The sequence below is a fragment of the Coturnix japonica genome, chromosome 12 (assembly GCF_001577835.2).
Source record: "Coturnix japonica isolate 7356 chromosome 12, Coturnix japonica 2.1, whole genome shotgun sequence".
NCBI lineage: Eukaryota > Metazoa > Chordata > Aves > Galliformes > Phasianidae > Coturnix > Coturnix japonica.
The window spans coordinates 12,628,557-12,644,219 of NC_029527.1; the positions used below are offsets into that span (position 1 = coordinate 12,628,557).

Genomic DNA, 15,663 nt, shown 5'->3' on the forward strand with positions numbered 1-15,663 from the left:
AAGACATTCTGCATGTATCCAGTTTTGTTTCTAGAACTAAATAGCTCTGAAAGTTTAAGAAAAATGTTTTTGAAGCTTTTGTTTTGTATTTAATTCATAAAGGTTGTATTTCACACAGAAAAGCTTGCACTGCTCTGGTCTACCAACTCCAACTCATTTGGAGTTCTATGTACACAACTGAGTAGACATGGGACCCTAAGAGACTATTCAACACAAAAAATGATGAATCACCCATCTGGAAAACAGCTTTCAAGATCAGATGTCCCAACATTATCTGCATGCTCGCTCTTAGGGCTGCATTTATTATCCAGTCACTTTCCAGTCAAGTTATTAGGTCTAAAGGTAACTGGAAGGGTTAATATCATTAATTTAAGTATTTGATTTCTGCTGTTTCCAGACCAGTCTTATAGTAGAATTCTTATGTGAAGAAAAAAAAGAAGTTTTATTGGCACAGACATGAAATGGACGAGTACATATATTAAGAGGATTAATTACACCCGGATTTATGCACAGACTCATTATAATCAATGCACAGCGATGTTTTCAAAATTAACAAAAGGAAGGATTATGCTTTAGAGGCAGCGGGGAGTCAAACAATCAAGGAGAATAAACTTCTCAGACAATCCTTATGAGCTGTGGGTGAGCACGAGGGCTGCTTACCTTCCACGCATGAGGGCTGAGCCCGCGTTGTCCCAGCCACCTGCCCCGGGAAGCAGGAGCACTTGACTGTTTGCGATCGTTCCTCAATCTTGTTCTTATTGCAGCAACGATGCACTGCCACAACCTCGCATGTCCCTTGCTTGACTTGGTGCTGGCCTAATAATTGCAAGGATAAGTGGATGGAGAGCAAAATAAAACATCAATGCATAAAGAAAGAGCCAACGCTCTTCAAATAGATGGAAAGGATTGTCAATCATGTTTCCTCAGGACACTGGGCTCCTTACACTAGACTGCTTTCCCCCACCCACCCTTGCTCAGAAACCCCACTTCATAATACTCTTCTCTTTGCAAAACTCATTTCCACATCCTCCCTTTCCTGAACTGCCTTCAAGTGCTTCATCTTGCATTTGTCTGTCTTACAGAGCTACTCTCTGAGTGGCTCTTATCTATGTTTGCAAAGCACCTTGTCAGTAAACACTACTATGGAAAAGGGTGCCAGTTTTTGTTTGATTTTAACTTTAGTAAGCAAGTTAGACAGAGAGATGATGACAAAAATATTCACCACCTAACTATGAGAAGGGACTAAAGTACAGATATTTGTGTAGATGTATGCAGTATCGAAGCTAACGAGATGTAGCAAAACAAGTGAAAACATTACAGTGGCAAGCTTGTAGAACTGTCCAGCTTGCCCACTCAGTATCTGTAATTAATTAGAGAGTACCTTGCTCTGATTCAATACAGACAAGTTTACATGGTTACATCCTTATAGGAAAGATGTTACTGAAGTGGGAAACCTTCAACAAAGTTAGCAATAGAATTTAGGCCTCCAAACAGATCTTCCATGACAGCAAGCAAGAAGAGGATAGCAAACAAATATATACATAATTTTTAAGAGGTTGGCTTTGCTGCTTGTGTTTTTGTTCCACAAGTGCTTCAAACACAGCTGGAGGACTGCCTGACTTTTCTTGCCAAATTTGTATTCACAACCACCTCAATGGGCAGAAAACTATGTGTACAAAATCCTGGAAAGGAAATTTAGTCTTTATTTGAGCATTATAAATGTAAAAAGAAATTCTGTGTACAGAGGTGTTTGGATGCTTTTCTTTTTTCCTCGGGAAAAAGCCACACTGTACTTCTAAGCAAAATATGCTAGAGCAGGAAAATGCATTATGCATTTTAAGGAAAGTAGGAAAAATGTTGAAGACAGCATAAAAGTATCTCACACGGCTACTGTATTAAGTTTACTGGCAGACTGAATTTCCATGCAAGTACCCACCACCTGTTCCACAGTAAACATGAAAAAAAGGTGAAAACAGCTATGAGCTTGTAGGACAGCAGCTTCTCTGTAAGTCAGTAAGAAAACTAAAAGCACAAACAGACAAATTGAATTGGCTGTGCCACTTCATTCCAGAGTATGATTCTACAAACACCTCCAAACAGTGTTTGGAGATAATGAGTAGACGGTCAGAGATTCTGACAGAAAAGATTTTGTAAATTGAGGCTGTTAGTCTGAGAGCATTTCTCTATTTATTTATTTATTGGATCAAAGTCGTGAGCCAAAGCACTTTGGAGTAAACAGGGGAAGTTTCCACTGGCTTAGAGTAGTGGTCCTGCACTCACTGGAGTCAATGGTAAAATTCCTCCTGACTACAAGAGAGCAAGGTCACTGGGCCATCCCTTGAGAAGGACATTTTGTAACAGAGTGAGGAAAGAAAAAAAATGGAACTGCTCAAGCCAAATACTTGGGTTTACTATGTATCTCACCTGAAAGACCAAGTGGTCAGGTCTTGTTTAATTAAAGTCATTATTCACCTCGCATTAGATGCCAAGATAAGAGAAGAAGCCATTTTGTCAGAGACTACATCATAAGGATGGACTGGAGCCAGCTCCAGGGATCAATATGCAGCTGAAAGAATATCTCCTTTCAAACCCAAATCCTGCTTCCTTGAGGTGAATAGTCCTGAGAAGTCAATACCAAAATAAATCAACCAGGATTTGACCCTGAGCACACAGAAAACAAACAAACAAACAAAAACACACACACAAAAAAAAAATAAATCCAAGGGCTTACTTTCAATTATCTTATTTGAATTTTGAAGCACTGGCATTGCTCCTGTAAAGTGCCAGGAGTCAACAGGAGCACAGATACTTGTATAAGGCAAAACTACATTACATCGCAGATGTGTCCTGTGGCTCAATAGCTGTTTTGCTATACGTTCATTCATGCACAAGCAAGTAAAAGAAGGTGTTCCCTCTTTGCTGGCAGGGGTAGGATTTTAAGGTTCGAGAGTGCTGTTGCCATGCAAAGGAAGACAGAGCTCCTATCTTTTGTCCCTAGCATGCAGATCCTATGGAGTAAAACAGTGAAAGGTACTAAAAAGCCAAAGACATCTGCATGCATCATTTGCATTAATTGGATTGCCCTTGTAATAGTCTTTTCCCTCCTACATACTCACATCTGTATTTCCTCCTGCTTGTTCACGCACATCTTAACAACCCTTCATTCTGTTGAACACCCGTATGCATTTCCTCTTAATGTTCAGGCGCATTTGTGAACAGGTGCTGAACAATTGCTAAGCATTAACAAGCTAGCTCTGTGCACCATTCTTCTCAGCATTCAGCAATCTAGAGGACAAGCACTCAGTGTGCAGAGCGGCTTTCAGAGTTCACAAAACTCAACGAGTACTTAAAAAATAACCATCAACTCAAACAGGCTATTCGCTGCCTAAATCTCTTGAAACCTATCTTATCTACATTCAGGTGCCCAAAGGCAGAGAAAAGAAAGAACACAAGAATGGAATATTTTTCTGCACATTTTAACCTTAGTTTTGCACTAGATAAACCTTCAGCTCAGGTTTAGAGTACATTTAAGTTATGGCTGAGAGTAGAAGGATCAAAATACTCAAGAACATTCTTAAAACATTTTATAATGAATGGATTCTCAGGAAGACAATGTACTAGACAAGTGGGAACTAAGAATTTTTTTTAAGTGTGAAGATCACAGTAAGCAAATTCTATGCTAGACACTCCAGGAAAGCCATTCCAGGGAGAACTGCAATGAGAGACGGGTAGAAAACCAGAGTTGGGAGAGCAAAGCCCCTTTGGGCTCACTTAAAAAAAGCCTATAAATTCACAACTCTTCACCTGTAAACCTATTCAGATCTGCAACCTAAGGGCTGTCAATATTTGCAGTTGAAATTCAGTTACATCTTCACATTTAAATAAGAGAACTCTCCAAGGAGAGATGCGTTTTATCAGCAACAGTACTAGAGAGAGGTTCTTGTTGTTGAACACCTTCTGCATACTGAAAGAGGAGATGTCTGCCAGTCAAGCACTGTGGAGAACCAAGGACAAATCCTGAGAACTGTAGGACACTGGGCTGTCTCTGGTAGGAGTTTGGCACAGGTGATGTTCTACATATCCCTCATCTCTTAGCGTCCTCAGTATTACTAATGCTAACTAACGACACCCTCTATCTACCTCCATATAGGACTCAGAATTACTAGCCAATCCTGTCCTCATCCATTTCACCTCTGACTAATTCTAGTCATTCCCAAAGAGCACTCTTCCAATGCAACAAAAGCACACGGGCCGCATGCCTTTATCAGAAAGGCTTAATCCTGGATAACCTCGCTTTCTTCTAATTTCTTAGCTCAGAAATATATGGAAACAACACATAAAGAGAGTTTTTCTTTTTTGTAAGTTGTTCCTTTTGATGAGGTAAGCAACTAACTCTGAGAAGAATGTATCTGGGATAACACAACCTTATCTCAGCACATTCTTCACTGAGCCTCGAAACCAGCAAGCTTGGTCTGCACACAAAAACCTTGCATCATTTATTTAAAAGGTAAGGGGATGTCTGTCAATAAAAAGATGAGTGGCTATGGAAGCTAATATTACACCAACAGTATTAGAAACAATTAAGTTTAAAAGTCAGCAATGCAGTATGGAAGAGAAAAAGCACTCTAAGAATCTTGGTACCAGTTCATCTGTTCTGCCGTCATTTCATGTTAGTTTTTGCTTATGTAAGTGCTCACCAGGAGGTGAACATTCCTCCAGAAACAAATAAATAAGTAAAGGAAATAGAATTTGTTGTTTTTCTCATTTTGTTACCCAACATACATTTGAGAACATTGAGATCATTGCTGCACTGTTTGCGTGCGAGTGTGTGTGTGCTTGTGAGAAGAGGGAAGGGGAAATGGAGAGGGGCTGCAAGCCGCTTGGAATATAGAACTAAGACACCCTCTTCTAAGATGAAATGAAAGCAGACGGCTTCTCTGCTAACATTCCACCCATCACTGAGTTTTTTTCACAATCATTTCACGTTCACATCAAGGTCCTGACCCAGATGCTGTCTTTTAAGAATGCACAATACTTACACAAACACTTTCTCATAAATGGTCTCTGAATACACAGTTTGGTCCAATTTTGCTTGTAAAGCTGTATCTTTTCACTTTTGGGCAGTAAAGAGATGACTGTTCAGAGGCAGTCCAGATCTGCCACAAAAGGACTGCTTGCCAGATAAATAGACAAGAGATATCTTCCCATAATCACCTGACCATGAAAACAGGCAAAATAAGATGTAGCACAAAACCAAGAAGAGAGAAAAGGTATTCAGCTTGCTATCTGTCCATTACTTTCATGTTCCTCAAATACACAGCAGTATTGTGGTTACTGAAGCTAACATCTGTAACAATGCAAGTAAGAGGAGAAGCAGAATCTCCTGCATTAAGAAATTGACACAAATGCTCACACAGCATTCATGTCTCCAACCAAAGAGTTCCCATAAGGTTGCATCCTGTCTTCCAGTCAAACATTTCTGCATCTGCTGTTGCAACAGCCAGAAGCATGGCATGTCCAAAATCCCAATCAGTATTTTAACAAGTGAACCAGCACCGAACACCTTTAACTTGTCTGGGGCAAGATGTGACAATGACTCAAACACACAACCAATTTGAGAGGAACCACAGGAAAAACAGATCTAAGTACATATTCCAAAAGAAGATGAGTGACTTCAAGCCCTGATAATGAAACTGAAAACAGCTGAAATCAAAAGCATAACCTTTCATATGTGCAGGTAAAGGAACATGCTGACACAGTTGGAGTGAATCATGTAACACAGTGAATTCTTTGTCAAGCAACAGAGGTCACATCCATATGGAGATTAAGGTCCTCTGGAATAACTAGTGTAAGTAACCTTAAATCAGACACAAACACTGAGACTTCTCCATGGAACAAAACATTAAATCTGAGCAGTCGATAAATCAAAACAGCTGAGACCAAAGTAAGTGCTGCACGTGAAGGAAGGAAGAGGGAAAAGTTGCTGCAGATGAAAAGAAAGGTGGAAGAAGAATGACCTGGAAACAAAAACAAAGCATGAAGCTCTCTACCTGCTGGAGTGATATGCTGAAGCTAATCAATAAGGATTGCCTTTCACTCAGCCAGTGATATTCATCCCAGTTCAAGCACACATACTGCTTGTACAAATTCAACCTAACAGTGTAAACTTCATTAAGTACCTTGGTGTTGAGTGGTGCTTATACTTCCTGCAGGAAACTTCCCAGCGTGTTCCCATTTTAAGTGAGGCATGAAAAAATATGTAAGAGAAAGATGTGTTTTCCATCACATCTTGTAGCAAAAGAGCAATGCTGTGTGCTGCAACATGAGCATATTTCCTGCATGTCCCATTAACATGCACTCATGCTATTACATGCGGACAACCTTCCTTCACAAGTTTATCATGGGAGAATGGGAAAAAGAATGGAAATACTTTTAATATTATCATAAACAAGAAAGAAAGAAATGAAAGAAAGAAAAAGTTTGTCTCGTGCTTGCAACAAAATAAATGTCGGGGATTAGGCCTTGTGCCCTTCAGAGCATTCCTTCACCATCTGAAATATCAAATGACTGCTTGTGGGCTTAGCTGCATAAAACAAATGTTTGTAATCTACTTAATACCAGAGGTATTTCTGACTCAGTTCAAGGTCATTCATCAGACAAGAATGATATTTGTTTAGAGAACACAAAAGAGTAATTCTCAGCTAAGACACGAGCCTCTGCAGATTAAGAAAATAGCAGTTGCCAGAAAACAGAGCAGATGTTGGAGAGAAAAGCATTTTTTTCATCTCAAGAAAAATTAAATTTTTATAGTCATGCCCAAGAATAACAAGTAAAATGGAAGAGAGCAAGTAAGGGAACCTGCACTCTTTTGCATTTCAGTGCAGTACAATTCAAATACACAATGTACGAAGAGCTCACCCTTTTTACCTTTTCTAAATGTAAAGCTGAGTCTCCCTTCTTTAATTACCTTTTCTGTGACTGCGAAGGAACAAGACTGTGCCTGAATTTGGCAGTCAAAGGTAAACAAATAAGTAATTACTCATTAGTGAACCCTCATTTGATAATCTGCTCAAGAAAGATCCAAGAATAACTGGCCATTAAACACCACGGTTTATGAAAGTTTTTCTGGTGCCATTTCCTGGTCAACAGCCTTAATTTAAAAGCCTGAATTTGGCAGTGAAACCCTTCCATTAATTGCTCTGTGTTTTTTACAACCACGTAGCAATATTTGCTGCTACTAGAAGAATCTTCTCTTTCAAAAACAAGGCCAGTGAATAACATAGAGAATTTGAGTGATACATTTCATTGCTGAAGTGGAATGAAATTTTCATGTGATAGGCAAACCAGTAAATGGAATTTCGAGGCACACTGAAAGCAATCAGATCGGTTAATGCACTGGGCACAGGGCCATCAGCTCCTCAGCTGGTCTTTAATCCCTGGAAAAGCCTCTATGCCTTGATCACCACTGATTAATTATTTTCAGAGTTTGCTTCATTTTAGATCAGGTTTTATATAGCTGTAATGGTTACCTTGGGTTTATTCTGATGGAGTGGACAAGAAAAGCATTGCAGCAGTCCAACTGTAAGATCCAGCTGCCAGTTAAGCAATAACAGGTCATAAAACTAAATTGCACAAATGCATTTTTAATTCTGAGTGACGTGAGGACTTATAAATGGCTTCAGCAAGTGCAGACTATCCAACCTGGCTGGAACAGCTAATTGAACTTAAGCTATTTTAACTATTATATCCATAAAGGCAACATTTAAGTGAGCTTTCCAGAATGCTGACAGACTTTTTCAGCCAATACTATAGAATATTTTTCCCCCTATGGAAAAACTGCACAGTACCCACCATTTAGTGCCAAATTGTAACAGGAAGAACAAAACAAAACAAAAATAACACATAAAATATAGTCACAGTCAAATAAGGAATCAGAAACTGATCACAGTCCTCCTTCACACTGTAACTCGTGATCCTCAATTATTTAGTATTATCCTGAATTAATGGTAAAAGAATAATTTAAAAGAAGGGCAGGATTCAGAAGTTGTAAAGGTCCATAGATTTCTTATGTCATGCTGGTGGCTCTATTTCCAAGTTTTAACCTGACAACATGGCCTTCATGGCCAAAAAGGCCAATGGCATACTGGGGTGCATTAAAAAGAACATGGCCAGCAGGTTGAGGGAGGTGATCCTCCCCCTCTATTCTGCCCTGGTAATGCCTCATCTGGAATACTGTGTCCGGTTCTGGGATCCCCAGTACAAAAAAGACAGGAATCTCTTGCAAAGAGCCCAGTGGAGGGCCACAAAGATGGTGAAGGGCCTGGAGCATCTCCCCTATGAAGAAAGGCTAAGTGAACTGGGTCTGTTCAGCCTTGAGAAAAGAAGACTGAGAGGGGACCTGATCCAGGTCTATAAATATCTAAGATGTGGGGTTAACAGGAACATTTGTCATAACAGGGCAGGTTGCAGAAATAATGTAGTGAAATTATCTTTTCAGAGTATCCCAGGTAGTTTGTCAGAGTTGACAAACTTATATTCTAACTAGAAAACAACAGACTGCCTCACCTGGTGAATTTTCCCTCGACCTTAATGAGACTATCAGCAAATGCAGAGATGAATTAGATTAGTCATTAAGGAGGCAAAGCATAAAAAACGAGCCATGGGAAAGGTCAGAGCAATGAGGGTGAATGAAGAAGAGCACGTGCCCTGTCACAGCCACTGCAGATGTGAAGGAAATAACCAGGGGAGAGAAGCAGATGTTTCTGTTAAAACTGTGCAAATTTGACGGCTGCTTTCAAGGATAATGGAGCAAGCATAGGTGGCAGGAGAGAGCATGCCATTAACTCACACAGCGCTACATAGTCTCCCCCAAGAGCCATTGACTTCAGCAGAAATGTTGCACCATCTCCCCAGCCAGAAAAGGACTAAAGGTGACCTGGTACAGTTGTCATTAGTTCCACAATTCTTCCACAGGGGTGGTCCTCAGATCATTTTAATGAGGCTTCTCCTCTTGTAGCGTGCTCATTACAAAGGGGAAACTTCTCAAATGTTTATCCTGATCACAATCTCAATAGTAAAATCAGCTGTTAGATGCCTTATTTCTCTTAAATCTGTGTTGACTTTAACTCATTAGAAAACAAAAAAAAAAAGTTACTGCTTATGTGATTGATTTTTCTTAATCTTAAAACACAGTGCCTCACTTGCAGAATAAATTAGCAGATTTGTAGCTATCTCCACAAATTCACAAACACAGACAACATACCTTCTGGTACTTCTTATAATTCAGCATCCCACAGGAGACAGAGTGGGAACGACCAAGAGGCACCACTTGTGAAAGTTTTTCTACAGAGCTGTGGCAGCTCCATGAAAGCAGGTATTTCTGCAAGACCAGGGTTCTGGGAATCCACACAAAGGTCAGTTTAATCACTCGTGAATCACAACAGCAGCAGTCAGTGACAATTGCATTAGCACCACTGTCAATAATGATCTGTGATGCCCTCCACAGTCAACACAACTCACTTGCACAGTGGGTCATGGAAAAAGACCTCTCCTCCACTAACACCTTTTCATCTGTTATTTCCAGAGTTCCTTAGGACAGTGAGTGTGGTTGCAGCATCCTGCTCTCACTGGTTTTCCACTACCCTTTAAACATGAACAACTTTACTACCTCTTCCTGCTAATGCATCCCCAGTGCACATAGCAGAAGACTCATGTCTGACAGCATCATTGCTGCCCAGCAGGTAGTTCTCAGCAGCAGTGAAACTGGCCAAAATCCATTATTTTTACCCAATCAGCTCAATACAAGAAAACTGCAGAAATTCTGTCCCCCATCCAGATAAGAAGGAAGGAGACAGTCAGAAAGAAAACCACAGTACAGCGATTTTTCTCAGGTAGACATGTACTTAGTAATAACACCATAATCTTCAACTAATTTCACACTAACCAGCTATCTGAAGGCACTACCAATCACTACCCAGCAGATCTGGATTAAAAACGATGACTTTGAGGTGAAAGGCTGTGTATCTCATTACTAATCCATTGAGGCCTCCTGTTCTTTTGTGATTGCATCTTGTAATTATTTACAAGTGCTTCTTTTGAGCACAGGAATTTACGAGTCTTTCTTTGTAGCCACTTTATGCCTTCGGAGTATGTAAAACTGGCCATTCGAGATCAAGCAATATAATTATCTTATTTGTTTCTTCTCTACCATTTCAGAGAAGAGAACCCTCAATTGTCAGCACACTGACAGGCCTGGCCAGACACGTTTAAATTCTACCTTGACAAGCAGAACATCCAAGGAAAATAATTCAGACACACAGACTGCCAAGCTGTAACTTCTTTAATGAAACAGTCGGGCTTTTTTTTTTTTTTTTTTTACTATAAGAACACTTCCATTCCTCTGTTAATAAAAAAAACCCTCAGTTTTTGCCTGAAAAAAAAAGACCACAAAATTTTATTCTTAGGCAGAAAGCATGGCAACATTCAGCATAAAATTGCTGAGAAATAAATGGATTTTCAAGTCCTCTTGTCACTTTGTATATAATCTATTGCCTGCAAGTTTCTTGTTTGAATACTTCTAACAGTCATTCAGTTTATACTCATGCATTACCTAAGAAATAAGAAGAAATTTTAACTGAGTTCTCCAGCTTGCTTCTGAGAATGTAAATGAGGCAGCACAGAATTTAAAGAATAAATTTCCTTTCTGGACAAAGGCTGAGCAAGAATCAAAAGAGGAAAAAGATTTAAGAGATTCCAGAATGACTACAAAATACTCATGGTTTTAAAACAATAAAATACAGCGAAAGATACACTTTGCTGGCTGTGATAAGGAAGGATGCATCTAGGATGAATATTTTTCTTCCTTGTGAAATTGGTGGCAGATCATCAGATGGCCTGAGGTTAACATAAATACGTACGCTTTGGAAGTCACCCTTAGCTGCAAAGGTATCTGTCTTCTACAATGTAACCAAAAATAGTTCACTTCCAAACACGGAAGCAGTTTTCCAGTATCAGTGGTGTTCCAAGCAACCTGTGCTCCAAAAATCTAGAAAAATAACAATGCATCTTGAATCACAACAATATGTGAGGTGGCTAAATGACATTTCAGCTTCACCATTTCCCCAGGATCTTGTTTTCTTTCTAACACCTTCTAAAGACAAGATCTGAATGAGACAAACCTCACAGAGATGTAAGCAAAGGCAATACCTCCAAGTATTAAGAGCACAACAGTAAGGAAGATAATATCCACAAAGATGGACTCAGAGTCACATGTTATGCACTACCCAGGGATGGGATGCTCAAAGCAAAGTGTCAAAGTGACTTCTCTGTTGCCTCTATGTAGAACCCAGCTGGGCCACTGCAGTGTTTTGGTGATTAGAAGTTAGAAGATGACTCCTGGCAAAGAAGCTTGGAAGAGATTTCACGTATTGCTTCCAAATTGATCACAACAGTCAGGCACCTGAAGGACTTTAATTTAGTGTAAACTTAAATCCCTTTCTGAGATTTAAGTACAAGAAACTCAAAGATGAACAGTAAAAATCTCAGCCCCACAACTCCTCATGAGCTACGAAGCATAACTCTTCATCCTCCCCTTGAAATCCATTCAGAGAGTGAGCTGGGGGGTACTTTTGTTTCCTAGGTGCCCCAGCTTCACATTTGCTCTTTAACATGAAGCATTCAGAGCACTGAATGGCTGCCTACAGGTAACTTTTACAATAAAATGAACAACAGGGTGTGTCAAGGAAGAACTCAGGTACCTCCCTACTGAGAACCATCCCATTTTTTCAGCTTATACTAATTAAATTTTGCTAACTATTGGACATGAAACAGAACACGTTATTTGGCAACAAACTTGACAGTTACTTTCAATGGACTAGAAAATACAGAAACATTTATCTCCTGCAGGAATGTGCTCTGTACACTACAATTAAAAGGTACAGTCTCTTGAAAATCGTAACTCAATTTTCCTTTCTTTTTTAACTTAAGAGTAGACACATTCTATCCAAAACTTTGGTAATACATATATAGGAAAAACACTGAAGTTGGGTAAGAAAGATTTCTTTTTTTTTTTTTTTTTCAATGTTCCCATCAGCTTAAACATAAGGATATATATATATATATATATTTATTTTTATTTTTTTTTTCCATGTCCATCAAATTACAATACAAGTCCCAGTAGAGGAGAGAAAAATTCTTTATCAAGACCATCTAAGGATGAAAATGCTATGAAAAATGACATATTTGTGCACAGGACACACAGGCCATTGATGCAGGCCTACTGTTAGAAGTGGAAAACATCTTTGCAAGACCACGGAACACTGAAAGACTTGAATTATAAATGTTGAAGAAAAGTCTTTAGCACAGAATGATCAGTTTCTAGTAATAGGCAGACAGAAAAAGTACTCTAGATTCCCTCAGCAAGCAATCACAACTTGGGTGTAAAAGCAAATACAACATGGTTTACATCTTACCTTTACTGGTACTGAACCAAGACAGGCAATTAGGCAAAACAACACTGGACTCTGTGAGACCATTTGTTTTTTGTTTACTATACAGTACGATCTAATAGAGACTCTGCAGAAATAAAATCCCTTCCTGGAGGTCTTGGCTTTGCTCATAACTCATTACCCTAGAGACAAGAGATATCACTGATGTTATTTTAATCCGCTAAGCTGCCTTTGCTCAGCTATATGGTAAGTCTTACAAAACTGTCGAGTAAAAAGAAAAAAAATCTCTCCCCTGGCAAGACGACCTTGAACTTGAAAGTTTGATTCTACAGCAAGTCAGTCTACTGCAAAATGATCAGTCACAATATACAGCACAATAATGCCTTATATTTTCAAATTTTAACTTTTGATGAACAGTGTCGCTGTACAGGCAATAATCCTTGTCACCAGTAATTACTGTTTCACAGCAGCTAACCCAAAATTCTCACCAATTAACTAATTTCATTTCAAGAATTTTGGAAACAAAAGAGAAATAGCGATGTCTCCAAAGCACAGCCAGTAGTTGACACATATCTTTGTTCTATCTGAAGGAGCTGCTGTCAAATGGATTGCTTAAAAGTGTATTTGAAGTGGTTCTATAGAATACTTCAAGGGTGTACTGCAGAAACTTCTGCAAGTATTAATTCTTGGGGTACTGTTAAGATCTGTGCAGATGAGAAGTACTCCTCCATGGCCAGAAGTGCCAATCTGATGTAAGTGCTATTTCTAGGTGGCCAACATTTTAAGGGCTAAAAGAATGTTGAGAATTGCTATTGCAACTAAAAATAAAAATAAAATAAAGCAATTCTTGACTTTTTCAGCAATACACGCTAAATATTTAATAAGGGATCCTGGAGCTCAGAAAGGTTTAAGACAGTATCTTAGAATATTGAACTAATAAGCTCCTTCAGTAAGTCTCTAAATACGTATAGTTAAACACTACCTAGTTTATTTTAATTATTTAACACAGAGACTGAAGGAGGTTAATGTGACCCAGTGGACTTGTTTATGTTGAAAACTATTGCCTCTCCTTACTCAAAAATCTGCATGCTGAGCTGCATCATAGCACAGAGCTACAAGGGAGCAATACAGGATAGAGGTTTACAGCTGCTTGCTAATGTCCAAATGATAGCATTTATACCAAGGCAGTGACTGCATGAAGGCACAGGTAATAGGCAAGTCAGGCCCATTGACTTTGTTGACATCACTAGAAAAGATAACATGCGTACATTAAGTGAATACTTCAGAATAGCCTGGATGATGGAGGATTTTCTTGTTAAAATTTAGTTTTATATATCTATGAATCCCCACTTAACATGCAGCTTACAGATCATAATCGCTGACTAGCTGACTCTCTTTAGACCATGGATGGTGCATCACTTTGATCTTCAACATTCCCTTCCAGTTAAGATAGTGGAGAAAGCAGCCTTCAGTGAGTCACTGAAAATCAGGAGGAAAACAAAAAGAAAAGAATACTTGCATTCAAAAAGCCCAAAGGATAAACATTCAACAAAAGGAAAGCAGAAGCAAAAAAAAAGGCCTCACTAGAGACGAAATAAAGGCCAGTTCTAAGCACAACCAGCTAATGTCCAGTGTATTCACTGTAAAAAGCAAAAACATTAATAGCTTGAATAAGTGATGAAGGATTTGAGTTTCATTTTTAACTGGGTAACAAGTTTAATAAAAGAAACCTTGTTCAAGACCATCCATTTCCACTTGTCCTCAGAAATGCAAACACATGTTTGTTATGTCCCTTCTCATACATGAACTGCAAAACTGTAAGCTTCATCCTCAGCACAATGTGTCAAGGAAAAATGTGGCTGTTTTAGAGTACAGAGTCATCATTTTTTATTCTTCAAACCAATACTTCTGCAGCAAACATTAAAGATAAAGGAATAAGCCATGGAAAGCAGAAGTCATGGGATTCTTAGAAAATCAGCTGGTAAGAGGAACAGTTTGAAGCTACCTGCAATAAGGGTGTTTAGATGCATTCAGAAGGGAATAAATAATGGACATTTTGCATGCAGTTTCACAGAAACACCCTGCTGTGCTAGTGCAATCCTGTTAGCAAATCAATGCTGAGCTGCAGCTTTGTGTCATTCTAGACTCCAAGATCAAGTGACTTAAACTGCCCAAACGCTGGGTAAGCACTCTCATTGCAGCACTGGGGTCTGCACCCTTTGCCCTCAGGCTCTCCCACCACCACTGTCACTATCACCTTCCCTATGGATCTAAGAAATGAGGGCAGAGACTCTGCTTTGTTTCCACCACAACACTGACTCCTTCAGTAAAAGGAGCAGCAACTTTAAACCCTTTCTCAGATTAAAGTGCCCAAATTCCAAAGCTGCTGCATTTCAAGCATTTAAATAAGCTGGTTTTGGTACCTTGGACAAAAATTACCAATCTCCCTGAAAACAAGATTTTCAAACAACACTAAGGTAAACTGATCCAAAAGCCTCCAGACAAAATCAGCACTATCTTTAATCACCTAAAATGTTAGTAATGGAGGAATCAGTGGGGCAGAAACAAAGAGAGACGCTTATCCATACAAGAAGAACACTTACAAGTGATTATCGATTCACATGTTTTATCTGAGAATAAACCCAGAGGTACCAGAGTCTTTTTGCTCCCAGTCCCAGATAAAAATAGCACACTTAAGTTTTAATTTTGTTGGCTTATTTTTCCTTTTCTGCAGGATTTTCATTACTGCTTTCCTTTAAAGCTCTCCCAAGACTCAGTTATGTGCCCGGAGAGCTTTTAAAGGAAAAGAGCTTACTTGCCTGGCATCTCTTTCCAGCCTATCTCAGCTCTAATTACAAGGTGAAGATTAAAAAGACAAATTAGTTTTATCATCGTATCCTTGGCTTTTTGGAAGGGAAAAAACAAAACAAAACAAAAATCAGTGGAGCTTTCCAAGCTCAGATGAACTGTTGAAGTCAGCAGCTTGTATGGGGGGAGGGGAAGGGGTGAAAGAAAAGATGAAATCTGATTTATTTAATTAAAAAAAAAAAAAAATCCAAAAAATAAAAACTCACTACAAAGCTTACATGCCTTGTGGCAGTCTTGCTGGAGTACAAAGCTGTACAGCATGCAGGTGACATAATTAGGTCACTGGGGGCAAGGTTTCTTAGAACTATCACATAAATAAATCTATAAAACTTCTCAAATTAGACTTCTT

At 39.0% G+C, this 15,663-nt stretch overlaps 1 protein-coding gene across 1 annotated transcript in view; it reads right to left on the bottom strand.

Moving 5' to 3' along the window:
* Positions 1 to 15,663, bottom strand: part of TAFA4 (TAFA chemokine like family member 4) — a 67,635-nt gene that overhangs the window by 11,917 nt on the left and 40,055 nt on the right. Inside the window, exon 4 of the mRNA XM_015874840.2 lies at positions 661 to 816. Coding sequence (XP_015730326.1) covers positions 661 to 816 — 156 coding nt within the window. The remainder of the gene's footprint in view (positions 1 to 660; positions 817 to 15,663) is intronic.